General features: G+C 40.6%; 1 protein-coding gene across 2 annotated transcripts in view; it reads left to right on the top strand.

Moving 5' to 3' along the window:
• Nucleotides 1-19,520, top strand: part of SLC9A7 (solute carrier family 9 member A7) — a 79,379-nt gene that overhangs the window by 16,979 nt on the left and 42,880 nt on the right. For both annotated transcript variants that reach the window (XM_040584842.1, XM_040584841.1), the window contains exons 2-4: nt 16,293-16,492; nt 17,806-17,883; nt 18,587-18,663. In XM_040584842.1, coding sequence (XP_040440776.1) covers nt 16,293-16,492; nt 17,806-17,883; nt 18,587-18,663 — 355 coding nt within the window. The remainder of the gene's footprint in view (nt 1-16,292; nt 16,493-17,805; nt 17,884-18,586; nt 18,664-19,520) is intronic.

The raw sequence follows: 19,520 nt of genomic DNA, 5'->3' as shown, positions 1-19,520 counted from the left end.
GCTTGTAACTTTAGACTTTAATTCTACTTTCCATTGCTAACTGCGCTTGTCTTGTCAGACAAGCCTTATCGAAAAGACTTTCTCAATTCTGAGTGGAATGATGCTTTGTGCCGGGAGCACTGAAGAAGGAAGACCTTGCTGTACTGGCTGAAGACCAGAGTTGATTTCAGAGTCTGAAATGTTCCCTTGTGTTTGCAAATATAAATAGTACTGTGACCAAGAGTTGTGTGCCTTCAGGTTCCACTTTGTCCCTGTCATGGTATGTGGTAGAAAATGCAGGTTTTTTCCCAGGGTGTTCTGATAAAGCTCGTTAGTGGTTCTATCCTCAGTGGTACTAGTCCCTTCTAAATACAGCGTTAATGCGGAGTAAGTGGTCCCTGGGCAGTTGCTGTACTCTTTACCTAGCATGCAGCACTTAGCAATGCTCCGATATCACAGCAACTAAGTAACATCTCACCTTACCGGTTTGCCCTTGCTAGAACTATCTGATTCAACTATTACTAACACTTTAGATACATTGTACTAGCTTTCTAATATTTTATCTAATTTGAAATAACAAATTGGAACGGGATTGTTTGGTAAAGCATTTCGCAGGGTATGCATACCTAGTGTGGCAGGCACCGACTGCAAATCAGAACAGACATGTCTCTTGTGACTGGCTGGGGCTTCTGAATCCATTGCTACTAGCTGGTCTAGCAACTGCACAAACCAAACATAACTGCTGTTAATATGGTATTAAAAAATATAACACTTGTGTGGGTGTTATTTATTGCACACAGTATTAATATTCTCGTCTGAAGATGGTTTTCGTGCCTCTCGGTTTTCACTATGGAATCTGTTTTGGTTGAGTCAACAAGCAAACCCAGGGACTTCCATACAGCTGCCAAAGCGGCAAATGTTAGTAGTGCTTTTTTGAAGACATCTACAGTTAGAGAGAACCTTTCCTGAATGGTATTTTGCTAGTGACAGTTTGTTACAAATGACAGGTCTTGCATAAAGAGCTTTTGAATAGCAAACTAAGCTTGAAAATAGCAGCTATTTGAGATACATTATTTAGAGGGAGGGAAGCAAGGGGGAGAAGATCTTCCCTTGATGAAGACATGGTGCTATATAAGCCATCTAGGTGCAGATTTTGAATACTGTTTTCTTCAGACTTCCAGTGAAATTATTTTGCTTGTAGTTGCCATCTTCAGGATCCTTGGTAGTAGTAGATTTGAGCACACAGTGATGTGCTTTCTTGCAGACCTGTGCTAATGTATGTGTGTTCCCTGGTTTGATGGGAATTGGTGTGACTGTTTCCTGACATGAGAACACCACTTATCAGCAAAAATCATGGATGTCAATTGACTGTTTGCATTTCTGTAGGCATCAGTTGTCCAGTTATCTGTCAGGCTGAATTTGCATTGCTATAGTTACGTCACAGATTTTTTTAGTATTTTTTTTTTATGTTCCTATTTTATGATTTTGGTAGGTTACATTGAAGGAACTGGCCTGTGTAGAACATTTGTACGAACCAACTTTCATGCTGCCTCTGGCACAGACAATCGAATAACAATTTCCAATATTATTATATCCCATGGCCATGTGGTCTCTTGGGGTATTTAATCAGGTGTCTTGGAAACTGCAAAAGCAATGACTATCACACTCCGAATTTGTACTGGACCAACCTGTGGTCTGCTTGTGTCCACTCTAAGAAAATGCATCATCATTTTTTTGTGTCAGTGTACCTTACCCTGCCTCAGCTTTAGCTGCGCTAGCCCACCTTGTTCTTTACCTTGGGCTTGAGGATACTGTGTTTCTAGCGGCAATTAAGGTCAATTCCTAGATACTGATGGTAGATGGAGGGTGCCCAAAACAGAAAGTGCAGTTGATTTGAAAGGTCTACACTAATCACAGCGTTGTCTCTACTTAGCGTCTGGAAGAGAGCTTGTATATGTGCAGCTGTTACCATGTAACACATCTCTATAAAAAGTTTTCTTCCTTCTTTCTGATTGCTACTCTTGGGGGTTCACACAACTGTTAAATTCTGTGATGTGTTTGCAGGGGAGTGCTGTAACTCCATTTTGCAGGTAAGGAGTTGTGGCAAGGAACAAGATCAAAAGCATTCATTCAGTCTCTTTTAGTTGTCCCTTTTTGATGCCTGTTGTTGGGATTTTCTTCTCTTTATGCTCCCAGATATGCTTTTCTGTGTCAGTGAAGCTTGGAAAGCCCACTAAAAAGCAAAAAGTCACTTGTGGTTGTTTGCATCACCCGGAAGCTCTTATAAACTCAAGCCTGGAATCTGACTCTGCAGACAGAATGGCTTCCCTTTAAGGCTTTGTCACGCTTGGAAGAGACCCACCTTGCTAATATCTCTTCCAAATTTTAATAAATAGGACATAGTCCTAGCGCTCAGCAGCTTCCTCTGAGTTGCAGCAGGTCCAATCTTGGAGTAAAGCTAAGATATGCATTGGAATGAGGCTGGATTTCATGTTTGAGCTGTCTAACCCAGTGCAATGTTCTCGTTCTGCCTACTGACTTCTGGGAGCGGTGAACAATTTTCTGAAGCAAACTGAAATAAAGTTTATTGTGCTGCATGTGCAAAGTGGAACACTTCAGTTTGCCTTAGAAAACTGTGTTCTGTGCAAATATGTATGGTTGGAGTGAAAATAAAGTAATGGTAGCAGTAATGGAGAGAAGAGACAAGTTGGGGGATGCAGCTCCATGCAGTTTTTGTTACAGCTTCTTTGCACTTTGCTTCTTGGTGAGCATTTTTGTCTTTGCTTCTACCAGCCTGTCATCACTCAGCCTTCTTCCTCTCTCTCTGAGCTTGTCATCACCCAGCCTTCTTCCTCTCACTCTGAGCTATGTCATGCTGCCCTCCCTGCTCCAGCATCTGTGGGCTTTCTGGTGTCCCATGAGTTTGTTTTGTAGTTTTGATCAAGGTAAATATAGAAGCCTAGGTAAATACCGAGAACTTTTTCTATTCTTTCATAACCAATGGCAGAACTGTGATGGAAGCCTCTTTGGAGAGACTTGTAAGCTAATTCAGCTTTTTCTTTCTAGTGTAGTAAGTGATTGTTTTAACAGCTACAATACAGAGTCTTTTCTCAGTATTGTCACTTGTTTCAGAAGTCTTGACTTTGAGTTCCCTTTTAAAAAAAACTTTTATGGAGGTCTTTAGCTAGTCTTTCACAGCAAATTTATTTTAAAGCACAAGCATTAATAGGGATAGGACTTAAGCCTAGAAAAATAACTCGTCCAAATTTTATTTGACAGAACTTGCCTTGCTTTATGAGACATTTCCTCAGAAACTGGAACTGTGAAATGTGGTAGTTCTGATGGAACTATTTTCTACTCCTTGTCTGCAAAAAATCAAGTTACTTTCATGCAAACAAGCTTTCTGCAAAATCTGCAGCAACATTGAGTGGTCTCTGTGGTATCCTCAGCTAGTCTGTCAGTGTTGGATTGCAAAGTCTTGAGTCTGTTGACAGCTCTGCAATTTGTCTTGCCTTAATATTTAATAAGCCTGATAGTCTGCATTCTCTGGAGCAAGAGCAGTTCTTTTAAAAACCACCTTGTGCTTTGCTGGAGTTCTAGCCAGGCTCTTTAAATTTAGAGATGTGCTTGCAACACCATGTCTGGAGGGTAAAGCAATAATCATCAACTTTACAGCTCCATACTTTTGTTGTATTAAACTTTTAAGCAGTTTGCAGAAATAATATCTTATATAACAGAGCAGGACATTGGTTTTGCTCCTGATCAGTGGGAAATACTGCAAGTCTTGGGCTGCCTTTTCAGGAGGGTGAGTATTAAGAGGTGAGTGGCTTGGCAGAGGCTGCCTGTCCCAGGCAGCGCTATGGTCTGTGTAGTCTGGTTGTCTGCTTGATGCAGAGTGGCTCACTGGGATCTAGATTTTTCCAGAGGGAGCTGGTTGTTGAATGCATAGGAGATGCATGAGAGGTGCAGCCCACAACAGTTGAAGCTACAGATAAAGGTCTGATGATGTGCTGGAAAAGAACATCTGGGACTGCTCCATGAAGAGAAACTTTTTTTTTTGGGGGGCTCTCCTGACAGAAGCTATGGGGAATCTTGGGGAGATACAGCCTGAGTAAACTGGTTTAGGCAGCATTTGTGAACATAATGGCTCTTTCATTTCCAAACTTCTGATCTGAGCTCTGGTTTCGTTTTCAGATATGCAGGAGTCAATTTTCAGTATTGCTAACTGTCTGCAGGTTCCCACCAGCTCGACTAACTTGTGGTAGTAGAAAGTGTTCGTTCTCTGCACCTTGCATTCCAAATTTTCTAGCTTGAGTTGGAGGCTGCTGTTGAAACAGCTGCCTTTCTGGTTTTCAGGCAGTCTAAGCAAAGTCTAAGAAGACTTCCTTCTTTCTGCAAATCCTTAGCCAGCAGAAAGTAATGTAGAACTTAATAAAATTATTTGTCATTGCATTGGCATATTTCACCGAGGAAATCCATGCTAAACATGATAAAACTTCAGATTATTTTTATGTAAGAAGCTGTGTAGCTGAAATTGGAAAGCATTGCTCTAAGTTACGTGGTTTGGGAGTTTTCTAGAACCCTTCCAAAAAACCCACGGAAGTGGCTTTTTTTAGGTCTTAAAGCGGTTTTAGCATGTAACTTTCAGCTGACATCTAAAGGAAAAAATGTGATTTTTAAATTGTTTTCTCTTTCCCCTGGAGGTTTAAGTGAAATTTTGGTAATTTCTTTTTCTCCTTAGTTACATATGCAAATATCTTTAGTATATATACAAATGCTTTGTAAGAACATCTCATTTCTGTCTTAAGATGTCTTTAGATTTGGAACTTGAGCTTGAACTTTAGTATTAGGTTTGTTTGTCAGACTTAAGTTGGTGCTTATACTTCAACACTGTAACTTGTTTTGCTCGTGGTTGATTACTGTTCTTTTTTCCTGCCCATATTGATGAACAACCTGAAAGATAAAATGTGTGGGAGCTCTTGCAAACTATTAGTGGCCTTTTAAAAGGCAAGTCATTAAATCGGAACTCTATTCAAGTGCGCCAGGGACTTGTAGTGTCCGTAAAAAATGAACTTAATTTATAGCACTTCTGTGGCTTTTTTAACATGAATTGCACAAAGGGGATCCAGTGTCTACCTATGGGGTGTAAATGAACTCTAATTCTTTGAGACGTACTAAAACAGCTTCTGCGACGTAGGAAGTATCCTGTTGGGCTGGAAGCCTTGAGCCGTGTGATGAAAGGGTAAGTTAGTTATCTTCTGATGTGGAGCATGGAGCAGTAATAGGAGGACAGGTAAGCCTAGGTAGGCTCAGATTTCTCATCTTAGCTTGTAAGCTTGGTTGCTTGAAAGCCAGTGAGATAACAGCTGTGTTTCCTGCTGGCTCTGGGTAAAAGCCATTCACTTATCCCAGTGGCTTCCCTACGTGTCAAGGTGTACAGAGTGGTGGTACAAAACCTGAGCTTGGTGGAGGCAAAACAGAAGCTTGCAATGAGTTGCCCTAGATACTTTACCTCCACCGAAGTAAATCTGCAGTCTTGATGTATTAGCTTTTGTGCTGTGAGGTATTAATAAGTGCACATGCACTGCCATTTAACTTGCAAATTCATATGGTGACAAATCTTGAAATAAGTACTACTTAAAGTTTCAAGAGGTGTTTTTCTGTCTAGATAATCATCCATTTCTATACCACATTGTCCAAAAGCAATAGTACTAGTGTGTAATTTTTAAAAAGAAAGAGCTGCTTGTGAAGACTTGCATGCTCTGAGGGTAGCTCTCCTGATGAGCAATGTTGACAGATGTAGATTGTCTCAGCACTTAAGTGCAGGGTGGTATAACCTGCTACCTGCACAAACCAATGTCTTGGGGTTTTTTTGTGTTACTTTAAACTATTTATCTGATACCAGAGCTATAACAGCCACATTGCTATTAAATGAGGTACTCTTTAGTGGTTTGGGATGGCAGTTGCAAGCTAGACAAAATGCATTATATTGTATTGCATGTTGTTGTCATTGGCACTTGTATTATCCTGTCAAGCATTTTCTAAGTCTAAGAAAATAGTATCTTTGGTGAAGTGAAAGTGAAGCCAGAATTAGCTGATGCTGTATTTCATTTGAAAAATCTAAATGGAAAAGTAAAAAGAAAAAGCCATGAAGGCTACATCTGAGCAGTAGTATAGCTGATTAGTTACACTCAAAAATGTATGCAAAAATGGTAAAGGATGTGAATGGTAAGCTGCAGTCCTGGGTTTCATGGCCTGATTACTTTCTGTGCTACCTCAGGTGTGTGGGTGTGAGTCCATCCCCTGTCCTCTAATTTTATGGGAAGTGGGAGTTGTTCATGCTTCTGATGGCAAACGTTTTAAGTTTGCAGGTTTTTATGCATACCACGTGCAGTTAATTCTCTTAAAAGCAAGTTGACTTAAACAATTTTCTAACTGAACTAGTTAGACATAGTTAACTCCTTGCATTCATGAAAATCACATCCTGAGAAACAACCTAAGGAAGTTTTGAGGACATTTCGGTGACGCTTGTCGGAAGCAGCCCGGAAAGCATGGGGTGAAATAGAAAGTTCCTCCTTTTGGCTTGGTATCTTCCTGAAAGGGTACGCATCCACCTTCAGATGCAAGAACTGCTTTATAGTGATTATGTACATGTCCAAACCCAAGATTTTTAGTGTGGGGCTGGGTGGTGTTGTGTTCAGACAGCTTGTGTGGGAAAACCTACTGGTTCAATCCGAGAATCTCTGATGTTCTTGAGGTTGTATTTGTTTGAGAGAATATGCAGGGGAAGGGAATGAATGGCCCAAAGACAGCATAAATAGCTTTATGCAGTTAAAATGGCTAGGATAAGAGCAAGATCATGTGCACAGTGGTTCTGCTCATGTGAGATCAGGCTTTGGAAGGATGTTGTACTCTTTAAATTTTTCTGTCCTGCCAAGGGGTCTTCCACCAAGACCCTGTGATTTCAGTAGCTGCCCTGGATGTCAGTGGGTCAGATTATTCCATGTAGCATGAATTGGCTGCTCTTTACCTCTAATACATCTGATATTACTAGCGCTCAGCTGGCACCTTTGGACTAGGAAAGGACATGAAATCATAGGTTCCTAACCCTGTCTGTGCCAATAGTGAGACATGCTGGGATTAGAATTGAGGAGGGATGCAGAGGAGAGCCGAAGCAGATATGATTGCTGGGGGCCCATGCTGGCATCACTGATGCTAAAAAGGCTGGAAGGGATGGCAAAAATGTCAGGCCAGAACAGTGCCTGAGATCTGTCAGGAACAGGCAAGGAGGCATCAGTCTGTAGTGGGAGCAGGGCAAGAAGTTAAGAGACTAAGAATTGTAGAGTGAGTTTGACTGGAGTAAGATGAAGTTTGTACCATTTCAGGAGGGAAGAAGGAGAGGGGTAACAGACTGCATAGAAGGTTGGGAATTGTAGCTGCAGGACCTCTGGACAATGCGCTGCTTGTGAACAGGCTGAGCTTTTGGCTGTTTTTTTCTTGTTGCAGCTCAAAGTGCAATCTTTCTTCTCTCTAGCTCATGGGAATCAGTCAGGATGACAGAAGTGTCATAAAACTGCTCGTGTATCACAAGCCGTGGCAACAGTCATTCGCCTGGCGCCTGCAGTTAGTACTAAACCAACTGCTTAAATTTTACACTATATGTGAAAGCAAGTAAAGTTGATTTCTTTGATCTTCTGTATAACTGTTCATAAGGTCTTAGAAGAGTATTTCTTGGCTTTCTTGGTTCCTAGTGTGTAAAAGGGGGTGGATGTCAGTAGCTGGGTCAGCAGGTTAAACAGCTGTAGACTGGGACTGGAAGTTGTGGTGGTTTTGTAGGAAGGCTGTGGCCACTGAAGTCCCCATGCTCAGAGCAGTCGCCCAGAAAGGTGAAACACAGGAAACATGTGGCTTCAGCTCTGCTTTGGGAGACACCTGTAAGCAGCAGGTTGTCCCTATGAGATGGGATAGGCCTGCTGTTGAGGCTCTGGGTGTGTGTTTGGCTGTTGCAGTAACAAGACTTACATGGTCAGGCGTAATGATCACAGAAAGCCAGAGTTGTTATCTTGCCACTGTTTCTGTCTTTTGGGTTGGTGCATTTCCCTACAAGCCACAAACCGTCTTGTTTACAAGTGCCAGCGGTCTTCTGCCCACAGCTACAGAGCATGGGGCTTGCCTCAGCAAAAGAGATTTCCTTGAAAATTCAGTCAACTCGAAACCTTTGTCTGTTCTACAGGTAGGAGGTTGTATTGTTAGAAAATAGATGGGGCTTGGCACAAAAAAGACCTTTGGGAAGAGAGAAGTACTAGAAAGTTATCATTGAGACAACTGACAGCTTTTCTCATGCAGATTTTAGTTCATTCGCCTTGTTTAAAGTTCTTTTCTTCCTAAGACTTTGCTTGCTCCCCTGTCCTAATCAGAAGCTCCCAGAAACATGTTGTGTGGTTCGGTTTGTGTTGGTTTTTTTGGGTGGGTGGGTGGGTTGGTTGGTTGGTTTGTTTGTTTTTGGGGGTGGCTGGGTGGTTTTGTTTTGTTTTTAGGATGGAGGTCTCCACACAAATCCATCACTTTAAATATCCTTCAAAAGAGCAAAGGCCTGAGGCTGGGATGCAGAATTCATAGCAAGAAAACAGGCTTATCTGTAGTTAACAGCTCTTCTTGTAGCTGTTGTGGGGTTTTTGAACCCAAAGCCATACCAAGATGGATGTATTTCCTGCACCTTCCCTCTTCATCTTTTCCTTAAGTCAAACCTTCAAAATGATATGACAGTGTCAGCAAAGAGATTGCTGCTGCTTAACGAGTTTCATTTGGGTTGCAGATTGAAGCCTGACTCCTTGCAATAACAGATTAATAGCTCCTGCTGAAGCTTTACAGCACATTTTAGGAGAGAAATAATTATTGTTTGCACTTTCTCTTTAAAACTGGGAAGCTTCATTTCTTGCTAGTGCCTGAGCCAGGGGATATTACTATAGAGCTTCTTGTAAGAGGCAGCTTGATGTTATTCTTTTTCAGACTCTGAGGAACTTGTGGCCACATGTTTGAGAGATGCTGAACCTTTCTAGCATGCATATGCAAATGGGGAGAAAAGCAGTAACAAAACACAATGATTAAATAGGAAGTTTTCTGCTATGTAGCCTAGAGCTGCTGCTGCTCCTGCTGCTTGTTCTTCTCAGATGCCTGCCAGTATGATCACCAGTGTGCCTGGGGGAAAACATCTCAGTGTTTAGGGGGTTTCCTCACCTGCTTTAGAAGTTTTATGTTGAAGTAAATGCTTCAGCTCAGTTCCTGCTGCAAGGGACTGGGACCAGTTGCAGTTGCTGCCCTATTAGAGAGTTGATTCTGCATGGGGCAAGGAAAGGAGCCATGCAGGGGTGGAGGCTAGTGTCTTTGTGGTTGCCCATTACTCTTCACGCCTCTGGGAACATGTGTGGTGTCAGTGTGTGTATGGCTTTCACTGCTTTGGGTTTTATAGATAAGGAGGGATACTTATATTTTTGAAAGTATAAAGAGTCTTTTAAAATGTTATGTATAAAATATTTAACAGTGAAAGTTTTGTTAAATCTGTCTTGCATGGAACAATGGTTATGTGGTAAATGAACTTGAAAACACGTGAGTGTAGTTGCAGACTCTGACCTTCTCTGTAATCTCTGACAAATACCTGCGCCTTTTATAACTGTGGTATCTTATTTCTGTTGAGAGTGTCTCTTTACATTGTCTTCTGTGGCTTGTCTGAGCTTTTCCACTGAGTCACTGCTGAAGTTGGGAATTGGGTCAGAAGCCTTGACTCACAGTCCTGTGCTTGGACCAGATGCCACGTGTTCTTACCACAGGAGAACAATTTCTTCCAGGGCTGAGCCTTCAGTTTAGGCTGTTCAATATATGGTGTGGGGTTGTGGTTTGTGGGTGTGTGGTGGTTTTTTGTGTTTGTTTGGGCTTTTTTTAAGTCTGTTTTCCAGATTTTAGATTCTGGGGGAGAATACAGGGAACAATTTTTCTTACTGGTTATCATTTTTCCATTTGTTTATGTTCGTGCTTCTGTGGGTGTCACCTTGCTAATAGTGTCTATTCATCCCTCTGCATTACTTGGAACAAACTATATTGATCTGGAGTTATAATAGTCCTGTGTAAATGTGAAGCTATATGTGAAACTTTAATAATTCTTCAGAAACTAACTTGAAATTCTAAAGTAGTCTTCTGTTGAAGTATCTTAATAGTTGAATTTTTAAATTACTTTTTTTCTACCTTAAACTCATTCTTTAAGCCCATCATCAGTAAGAACGTGCATTACAGAATAAAGCATATCTGCTTGCTTCTGTAGTTCATGATTTTTTTTTTGACCATTTCACTGTACATATGAGTATGTGGATCACAATAATGTGATACAATCTGAAAAAGAATTAGTTTCCCTAGGAAAAACCAGAGCAGCAGTTAGAAGGCTTTTTTGACCATCACAGACAGTTTTGTGGGTTTTTTTGGAACCCAGTGCTTGTGAGAAGGCAAGGGTGTGCATGGTGCATGTGTCTGACAGCACAGAGCCAGCAAGTTAATTTGACATTTTGTTCTGTGCAGTGTCCCAATAACTCCCCCGTCCCCCCCCCGCCCCGAGTAATCTGTTTACTTAAGTTCAAAAATATGCTTAGTTTGGCTTAGTTAAAAAGTGAAATGAAATGCTTATTACAAAGATGCCCTTTATAGCAGTATGCTGAGTTTGCCTACAAAGAAGAATTCCCAGCTTGTTTACTCTTTTAATTTCCTTATCTAAAGTAGCCCTAAGGCAATGACAAGACGTGACCTTGAATCTGTTGTTCAGCATTTTGGGTTTTGTATATCCCTAGAATTTCCTTCAGACTTCAAGTATCAGCAACACCTGCCTCCATTCCCAGTTGAAAAATGCTCCCCCCACCCCCCAAAATGCAGTGATGACTTGTGTTTACACCAATGAACATCAATCCTAGTCTTTGGCAGTTTATTTCAGAACAGGATTCCCATGTTTCAAGTCTTGCATCTTCTGCAGCAGTGTGACAGGCTGATGAATGCCATGCTGGCAGCATTGCACCATTAAGAAAGGAGCTAGCAGATTAATGATGCCAAGTGTGAGACCCTAACGGAGGTCTGGAGCTCTGCAGTCACTTGCTTAACTCTTCTTCAAGGGGTCATATAGCAGAGTTCCTCTGCAATCCTGTACAGGCTGGTACAGCGAATGGCAAGCAAATCGTATAAAGAGTGGGTTGCTAGCAGTTTTGGAGGTGGTGTGTAATATTTGGTCTGACTTTTCTTTTTAATGTGCAGCATTACTGGCTCAGTTCTGGATCAGAAAAAGTGCTTGAATTACTTCATAAGAAGTACTGAAATCAGTACTTTGTCATAAATCACTGTCAAATTTGAAGGTGTGGAGTGTGAGGTTCAAGGATTGACCCTGTATTAGGAAAAATACGTTGTTGGTGTTTCAGGCTATTTAAAGTAAAACTTTACAGCTGTGGTATCTTGATGCACAGAAATATCCCATAGTAAAACAAGTGATAAATACTGTGTATTATAAGTCTTTTGCCCTGAAAATACTTACAGGTCTTTCTTGACAAGTTGTTCTTCATCTTTGTATCTTTGTCTTCAAGGTGGTAAAAAGTTCAGTTTGGGAGCGGGGAGGAAAAATCTAGACTTTCAAATGCAAGAAATCCTTTATACATATTCTTTATGTGATTTTTTTTTCAAAAGCAAATGGGTATTTTAGTCACCATTGCCTTGCATCACAAGGAAGCTGGTGTCCAAGTACCGAAAATGTGCTACTGTGCCTATGTGTGGGCTGTGCTAAGGGGAGACAGGCTGTGTGCCAAGATGAGACTGGATGTCAGTTGACCGTGCTGCCCAACTTGACAAACCAGTCCATGGTTTGCTGGAATGTTGCTTTCAAATTTTGTTTTTACATTTAAAAAAAAAAAAAAGACTACTAACAATGCTTTCTCTGCTGTATCATGATATCTGCTTTTCTGTATTTCTGTGGCATTCAGAGTAGCTGAACATCTCCTGGTCATCACCTCTGCCTGCTTTCCATAGGCTGAGTTGTGGCCCAGGGCAGGGGCAAGTCAGGATGGACTGAGGAAGTAAGACCCTTCCTGGTCTGCTGGATCACTTTGGCTTTATATTACCATTTTTTCCCCTCTGACTTTAAATTTTAGAGTCCACAGTGCAGTCTGTGATTTAAACAACAGCAACAAAACCAACTCCGAAGCAACAGAAAACCTCAAGACTGACCCAGGAAGCAACAAAGTGCTTTTGGAGAAATATTTGCAGCATGAAGTACCCGTCTTAGGAGTCCAAATGTTCATGGGAAAGAGTATGAATTGCAGTATAATCTAGGCTGGAAAGGACCTCGGGAGGTAGTCTTGTCCAGCCCTTTGCTCACAGCAGGCCCTCACAGCTTGGGTTGCTCAGGGCCATACATGGGTTTTGGCTATATGCAAGGATGGAGATCATGCAGCCTCTGTGGACAACCTATTCTGGTGCTTAGCCACTTCACTGTTTAAAAAACAAACCTTATATATTATTCTTCCACTACATTGCATAAAGTTTGTTGCCTTTAGTCTTAATCACCATGCACTTTTTGGAAGAATCCATCCCTCTATCTTCCCAGCAGATGGCTGGAAACTGCAATAAGATTGAGTCTCCTCCAGGCTGAAGTGTGGTTAATACAAACTGCACTGCCTAGGGAAGGACCCTCGGTATTTGGTGCCTGGCTTTTTACCAGGAGCACATCAAAGAAACTGTATCTAAACTGGTTTGAGTTCACAGATTGATCCAGTTCAGTGGTTCACAGTTTGAAATCACTGGTTGAACTGCCTGTCGTGGAGCGCAAATACTTCTAGTTCCTGTAGGCTGCTGCCTGCTGAAGCTCCCTGAAACCTCAGGGCTACATCAGCAGGGAATTGGGCTGGAAACTGCGCAGAGCATGGCTCTGCCCAGGGACAGACACCTGCGGTTGTGCATGCCTATCTGAATTCATATTCTTACTTCGGTGACGTCTGTACTCAAACAAAACCAAAAGTAAATATGCCACTTTAAATGGTGTGTTGTTAGATTGACTATGTCTGAACTCTAATTCTTTTTTTTATCAGTAGTGATTTGTTTTACAAGGGAAACAACATTCCCAGCTCTTTAATGCTTAATTTCCAGTAAGATGTTCTTTGTGTACCAGCTGCACAATCAGCGTTGTACAGGCAAGACATGTTGAGCAGTTCCAGGTTTCTTTTCTGTTTTTGTTCTGCAGTTGCAACCTGATGTTCTGGAAATGGTTGAAATCAAGTATTCAGTGAGAATTTATAGAAGCTGCCCTAGCCTTCTGTATAACACCTGATGGCAGGCGGCTTAGAAGGGCATCCTTTTTGAAGTTGTAAATTAGGCTTTTGGTCTGCCTGAAAAGTGCTTGGGTTTTTTAGTTTTTTGGGACCATGGGGACTGACTAAATATATAAGCTTTGTTAATGTTGCTTTATCAGGTAAGCTGGGATGTAGAAATCATTTAACAAGTCCAGTAACTTTTTAGTGGGTGAAAGACTTGATATTAATTGAAAAACTGAAAATACTTCCATACAATTTTCTATAAAGATTTTTTTTTTGATAAACATTAATGACTTAAAGATTTCTGCAGCTCACGTCTATGAAATGTGTCCAGCTGACACATTTTACTTTACTATTCAAAACCTGTTATTTTGGGACTATATGATAAATACAGTGGTATGCCTGTACCTTTGTAAGGTCAGGGAACTTTCCCTTCTTCTAATCCATCTTTTGAACTACTAGGTGCCTAGTATTGTTTGCTAATGACGCTGGCCATGGAATTTTTGTGGCCTTCTTGGGCCCCTTATGTTTTCATACCCCTTTCCTTTAGCAGCTGAGCCATGGATAGCTTTAGCCACTTGACTGCATTTGCTGGCCTCTTGCCTCAACACTGGCCACGCTGGTCCCAGCTGCATCCTGCTGCAAGACAGCAGCCTGGCAGCACAGATCAGGTGTTCCTAAACTGTGTGGTGCTTGGTGCAAAAGTCATCCAGTTTGGTATTTTATCGATAGAAGGTGTATGAAAACAGAAAATTTCCTCCCCATAGCTGTGTTAGCTGGGCTGTGGGACACTAAGGGCTGAAAAATGTTTCACTTCAAATGCTGTGTATCAGTTATGGATGTAATTGGTGTATCTTTAAAACTTGTTTTAAAATAAATGTTATATCTTGTTATGGGGGCAAAATGCATAAGTGGATTATATCCAGTTGTGTAATGCAATCAGGATCTGCTCTCCAGTGCCTCTTACTAATGCAATAGCAACGGGAGTTTCCCATCTGCTTTTGGAATGAATTCACTAAAGATAGTCTCTGAGCCTATGAAGCTAGTTACATCAGTGTCTCCTTCTCTATTCTCAGTATAGTATCAATATAGATTTGGCTTTGTGCCGCTGCTGTGCATAAGCTCATCTGTACAGTTTTCATTCTGGCTTCTGATTTACTACAGGATTTCTGGCTGATGGTGTTTAGGTGGGTTTTTAACATAGTCAGTCTCCCAGATACACTGTGAGCCTAGCCCTTCCTAGGTGGGATGGGGTGAGAGCAGCAGGAAGCTTTGGCTGCTCGCCTGGCTGGGCTGGTGAAGATGTCTCTAGCCATAGCTGGTAGTGCAAGTGGCTTGGAGGTGACTGGCTGTAACCTGTCATGTCATGCAGAACTGTGTTTCTGCCGCATCCATCATGTGTAACTGTAAAATTCTCCAGGGTTCTTAAGAGCATGCTTCTATAAACCTCTGTATTTAAATTGTCAGCATCTGAAATTCCAGTAAGTAGATTTATCTTGCTGAGGGGATTTCTTCCCCTGTGTTATCTTGGAGTATGTATTTCTCTCTTTTCTAAATAAAATAAATCTTAATCTTTCAGTTACTTTTTAATGATCTTGTTTCTGCTATGTTATCTTGATCATAGAGAAAGAGGGCTGGAGGCAAGCCACCACTAGTGTCACAGCTACTACCTGCTGTACCTTGTCTTGCATTAAAACTTTTTCCACTCTGGACTTGGAACAGAATGAGGTGTGTTCTTTTGGTTGGCTTTCTTGGGGTACAGTGTAGTTACTCTTTACACTATGTCATAAAGAGAAATCTGTCTTTTTTTTTTTTTTTGTGGTGTGTGGTAGGATATTTTTTGTTTGTTCTCTGATTTATTCTCTGGTTATTACCTGTCAATTTCATTTACCACCTGGGGAAACAGACTTGTGGATGCAGAGACATGCGGAGCAAAACCAGCATTGACTTGTCAACAAAAGGATCGAACATCCATCTTCATCTGGCAGTTGTCTGGAACAAGGATAAAAAAAAAAATGCAGCTTATCCTAAGATGACAGGGGAGCCTTTAGTAAGTGTGTATCAATTTGTTTACTTACCAGACCAAAACCACTTTGACTGTTCTTACACATTCTCTGTGCAGGACTGGAGTCGTCTTGTTCTCTTACTACATTGTAAAAGGAGTGGTGCTCAGCTAAAACCTTGTGCTTCGGCCTCCTGGCATGGTCTTTACATTAGGTTACAAATTACTACTTGTCATTATGTTCAATGTATCCTGTATTGATAGTGTTTTCTGGTTGGATTTTATGTAGGCTGGCTGAGTAATTCTTGTATTTCTGAATCTCGTGCCTCTTACGATTGCTCATTTTTACCTTACTCTATTTTTGGTTTTGTGAAATGTGGAAAATGCTTGCAAAAGATATGTGGCTGGCTTCTTTATGTATGTAATCTGAATTTTAGTTGCGATGTTTGCAAAGTATGCAGGAGATCAAGCAGGCAAACAATGCTTGTTGCACAGAATTACTAGACCTGCATCCTTGCTGCAGCTGTAAAATATTATGGCAAACATCACTCTTTCAGCTCAGTTATGGTCACATGTTTTCAGCAGTCATTATTTGCTGAATGGTGTATCTGTGATATGTATACTATGCAGTTCTGTCCTTAGGCAGGTGAAAAGTATTTGATGTGTTCTAGTGTTTACCCACTTGTGCAACTCGGGGATTATGCATTAGAGGTGAGAGTGAGGGTAAGGAAGACAAAAAGCCAAATGGAGTCTTGTTTGTCACTTCAAACAGATACCAGATCTTATAAATTCATCGGTAGTTCTGAACATAATCAGGGCATCTCTTCCTCTACAGGAAACGGATAGTAACGATTCACTGCAAAATGTTTATGATGCATGTACACTTGTAAGGCTCATGCATTATACCTTGGATGTTATTTGAAACTAGAAAGTTTAGTACAGGAGTAGCAAATCAGCCTCATGGATTTTTAACTCTCTTCCAGGACTCATAGTTGGGGTGATCTTGAGATACGGGACTCCCTCTACCAGTGGCCATGACAAGCCGTTCAGCTGCTCGCAGGAGGACAGGCCGTTTACAACCTTACTGGTCAACGTCAGCGGGAAGTTCTTTGAGTACACGCTCAAAGGGGAAATAAGCCCTGGGAAGATCCACAACGTGGAGCAGAATGACATGTTGCGAAAGGTGGGGGTAGACTGTTTCTTGTGCTTGGTTGAGTATTTCTCATTTACCTGTGCTTCCCTCCCTCCTCTCACCTCCATCCCGTTAGAATCTTGGGTAGTATCAAGTGTCTGTATTCCTGATAGTGACAGTACTTCAATGCTTAATTCAAAAACACCTTCTGTATTATATCACTGCTGGTGAGACTGTGCTCTGTTGCATGTATGTAGTGCTTTCCCAAAGCCCTGAATTGCTGTTCGAGCACTCAGTGCACATTTCTAATGTCTGTGGAATTCACGAAAACCAGCTGAACAAAAAAACTGTGATGCTGCCTTGTATAATAAATTTAAGGAAAATGATTGCTTCTTAGTTAAAAGTGATCGTTTCTTAGCATTTTTTTTCTAGGATTTTTAAAATCTGTTTATTGTCAGGAAATAGTTACTGCTTACATCCTTATAATCCACCAAGTGAGACAGTCTGGTATTGGAAGTGAAATTTGGCTGTCTCCTGTTACCCAGATCTGCTATTTGGCTTCTTACTCTATTCAGTGTCAGGGGTTAACCACCTTTTATGCGTATCAAAGCTAGACTTTGAAGTACAGGATTGAGACATAAAGATTTGTAACCTAAAAAGACTTCTTTCTGTGACTACAAAGATAGCTTAATTGTCTGTCTATATGTACGTGTCTACTATAGATCTTTAAAGTTTGCTGAAATGAATCCTGTTCTGGAATGCACACCTATTCTAACCTGTGCTTAGACAGGAGGTGAGGACAGCCTAGTTATTCACACGTATGCAGGTCTTCTGTTTTGGATTTTAAATGTTGTTTTTCATTCCTTACTGTAGCGTAGTCTTTCATGGGATATCTGGAGCTTCTACTGAAATAGATGGAGGTGATGTATGAACCAAATTCCTGAAAACCAGTTTCATATCTGACTTGCTTGGCTAACAGTAACTGTGCAGTGGCTAGACTTGCAAAAACCCATAAACTAAAATAGCATTTCATCTGAAGGATACATGACTATCACGTACCACAATAAGAGAGATCTTCTCCAGTGTAATTTCTATTAGGATCCTTTAATTTAAAAAAGGAAACTGGGACTATTGCAAGATTTATCATTGGTGATGGATATAGTGCCTGTTTTTTTCCAGATGCTGTTTACCAAGAAGAGCAGCAGCTTTTTGCTGCTGCTTATGTATAAAGCTGGCTAGTATTTTGGAGTATCAACTTAGCGATTTCAACGACCAAAAGTAGTAGTTGTCAGAAAATAAAAAAAGACCTTACAATTTGTGTATATCTATTTCTAATTAAAGTTTCATATTTTTTTTTTTTTTAGGTAACATTTGACCCAGAAGTTTTTTTCAACATTCTGTTGCCTCCTATTATTTTTCATGCTGGTTATAGCCTGAAGAAAGTAAGTGTAATAATTTCTGAGGAGAATGGCTGCTTTTTTTTTTTTTTTTTAACATGAGACTACTGATTTGTTCAGGAATGCAGTCTCCATTTCAAGCATTTTTATTTTTTTTTAATGGCAGTAAGAAAAATCTCATTTCCTTCATAGATGGTGGATAGGTCATACTGGTTTAACAGAAAATGTACTTTTTACAATGAACACATTAAACTATTTAATCTTGCTGATTTGTTTTTCTTTGAACTTTGCCAGATGTTAATGTCAATTTCATTTAAAATAAAAGATGTCCTGCTAGGAATGGGTTTGGTTCTTCACTTAATCATGCTGAGAAGTGGACCCAAACCTGAATCCCAGTGGGGATGTGCCAGAGTCTGAATGGCAGAAGTACTCAGATTCTGCTCTTGCCTGAAGATACCATGAACTGGTGCTGATCTTCAGTTCTGCAGCTCTCTCTTACGTGTCTTATGAAAACACCTGTGTGGAAAGCTTCCCGTCAATTAGCCACACGTAGGATGTAATACGGTTCAGATTTGGTGTATTCAATTCATTGAAGCCGGACAGAATTTACATTGCAGTAATTGAAGTGTTTCTCTGAAGTGGAGTGGTGGTTCTGTGTATTAATGCAAGTTTAGTAGTGCACTGTGTGTTTTTGAACAGGTGATATAACTTGTTTTAAATAATTATATAAACCTTTTTTCCTCTACAGAGACACTTTTTCAGGAATTTGGGGTCCATTTTGGCTTACGCCTTTTTAGGAACAGCAGTCTCTTGTTTTATTATTGGGTAAGTGAACTCTGTGATACTGGTTCCTTTCTGTACTGAAGTTTAAGTTGATAAAATGTATGTTGAGCCTTCCAGACTGAGGCAATTTTGTAATTTGTTTGTTTGAGGATTTTATTTGTGTATCTTCCAGACAAAATTCAAATGCAACTTTTGCTGAGATTTATCCCTTTCCAAACAATACTGCCCCTTGAAATGATGTTGTCAAGTCTGAATCACTTGACAAGTCCACAGTACTGAAGAGCAGCAGTGAGTTTTTTGATGTAGTGGTCCAGTCCAAAACAAAACCTGGTTAGACTCTTGCTGGAATTGACTTTTTTAACTTGAATCATGAACACTGTTTGTAATAGAACTTTAGCTATCAAACTTTTAGAGATGTCCCTTCCAATGCCCACACATGTGCATGTGTGCTCTCTTTCCTCTCTCTGCATGTGTATATATATATATGTACTTCCTTGTGTATATGTACACACACATTTAGTTTAAGATAGCTCGTCACATTAGTTTACTTGCATACAATCTCTTATGCTGCTGATATTACTTTCTGGTGTGTGGATGTTCTGAAACACAGAAATCCTGAATTGCATAGGTAACCTGGGTTTGCATGGAAGAATTTCACTAGAGAAACACTTTGAAGGCTATTCTTAGCTCAGAGCTTTTGGCCTGTGTGTTGTGTTAAGAGAAGCAATACTGAAGGGAATTTTAAGCAGGGAAATATTCCCTTTAGTGGAAAAAGAAAACAGCCTGTAGATTCTGTGTACTAGTTGTGTGAACAGATTTCATGCTTTGCTTACTAGTTTTAAATGGTATCTTCTGGATCATTTATCACTTGACTTTGTTCATAGGGAAAAGAGGAAAAT

The sequence above is a fragment of the Falco naumanni genome, chromosome 2, assembly GCF_017639655.2.
Source record: "Falco naumanni isolate bFalNau1 chromosome 2, bFalNau1.pat, whole genome shotgun sequence".
In the NCBI taxonomy this organism is placed as follows: Eukaryota; Metazoa; Chordata; class Aves; order Falconiformes; family Falconidae; genus Falco; species Falco naumanni.
Note: the sequence above shows the minus strand (reverse complement) of the source record. Positions and strands in the feature narration are given on the sequence as shown.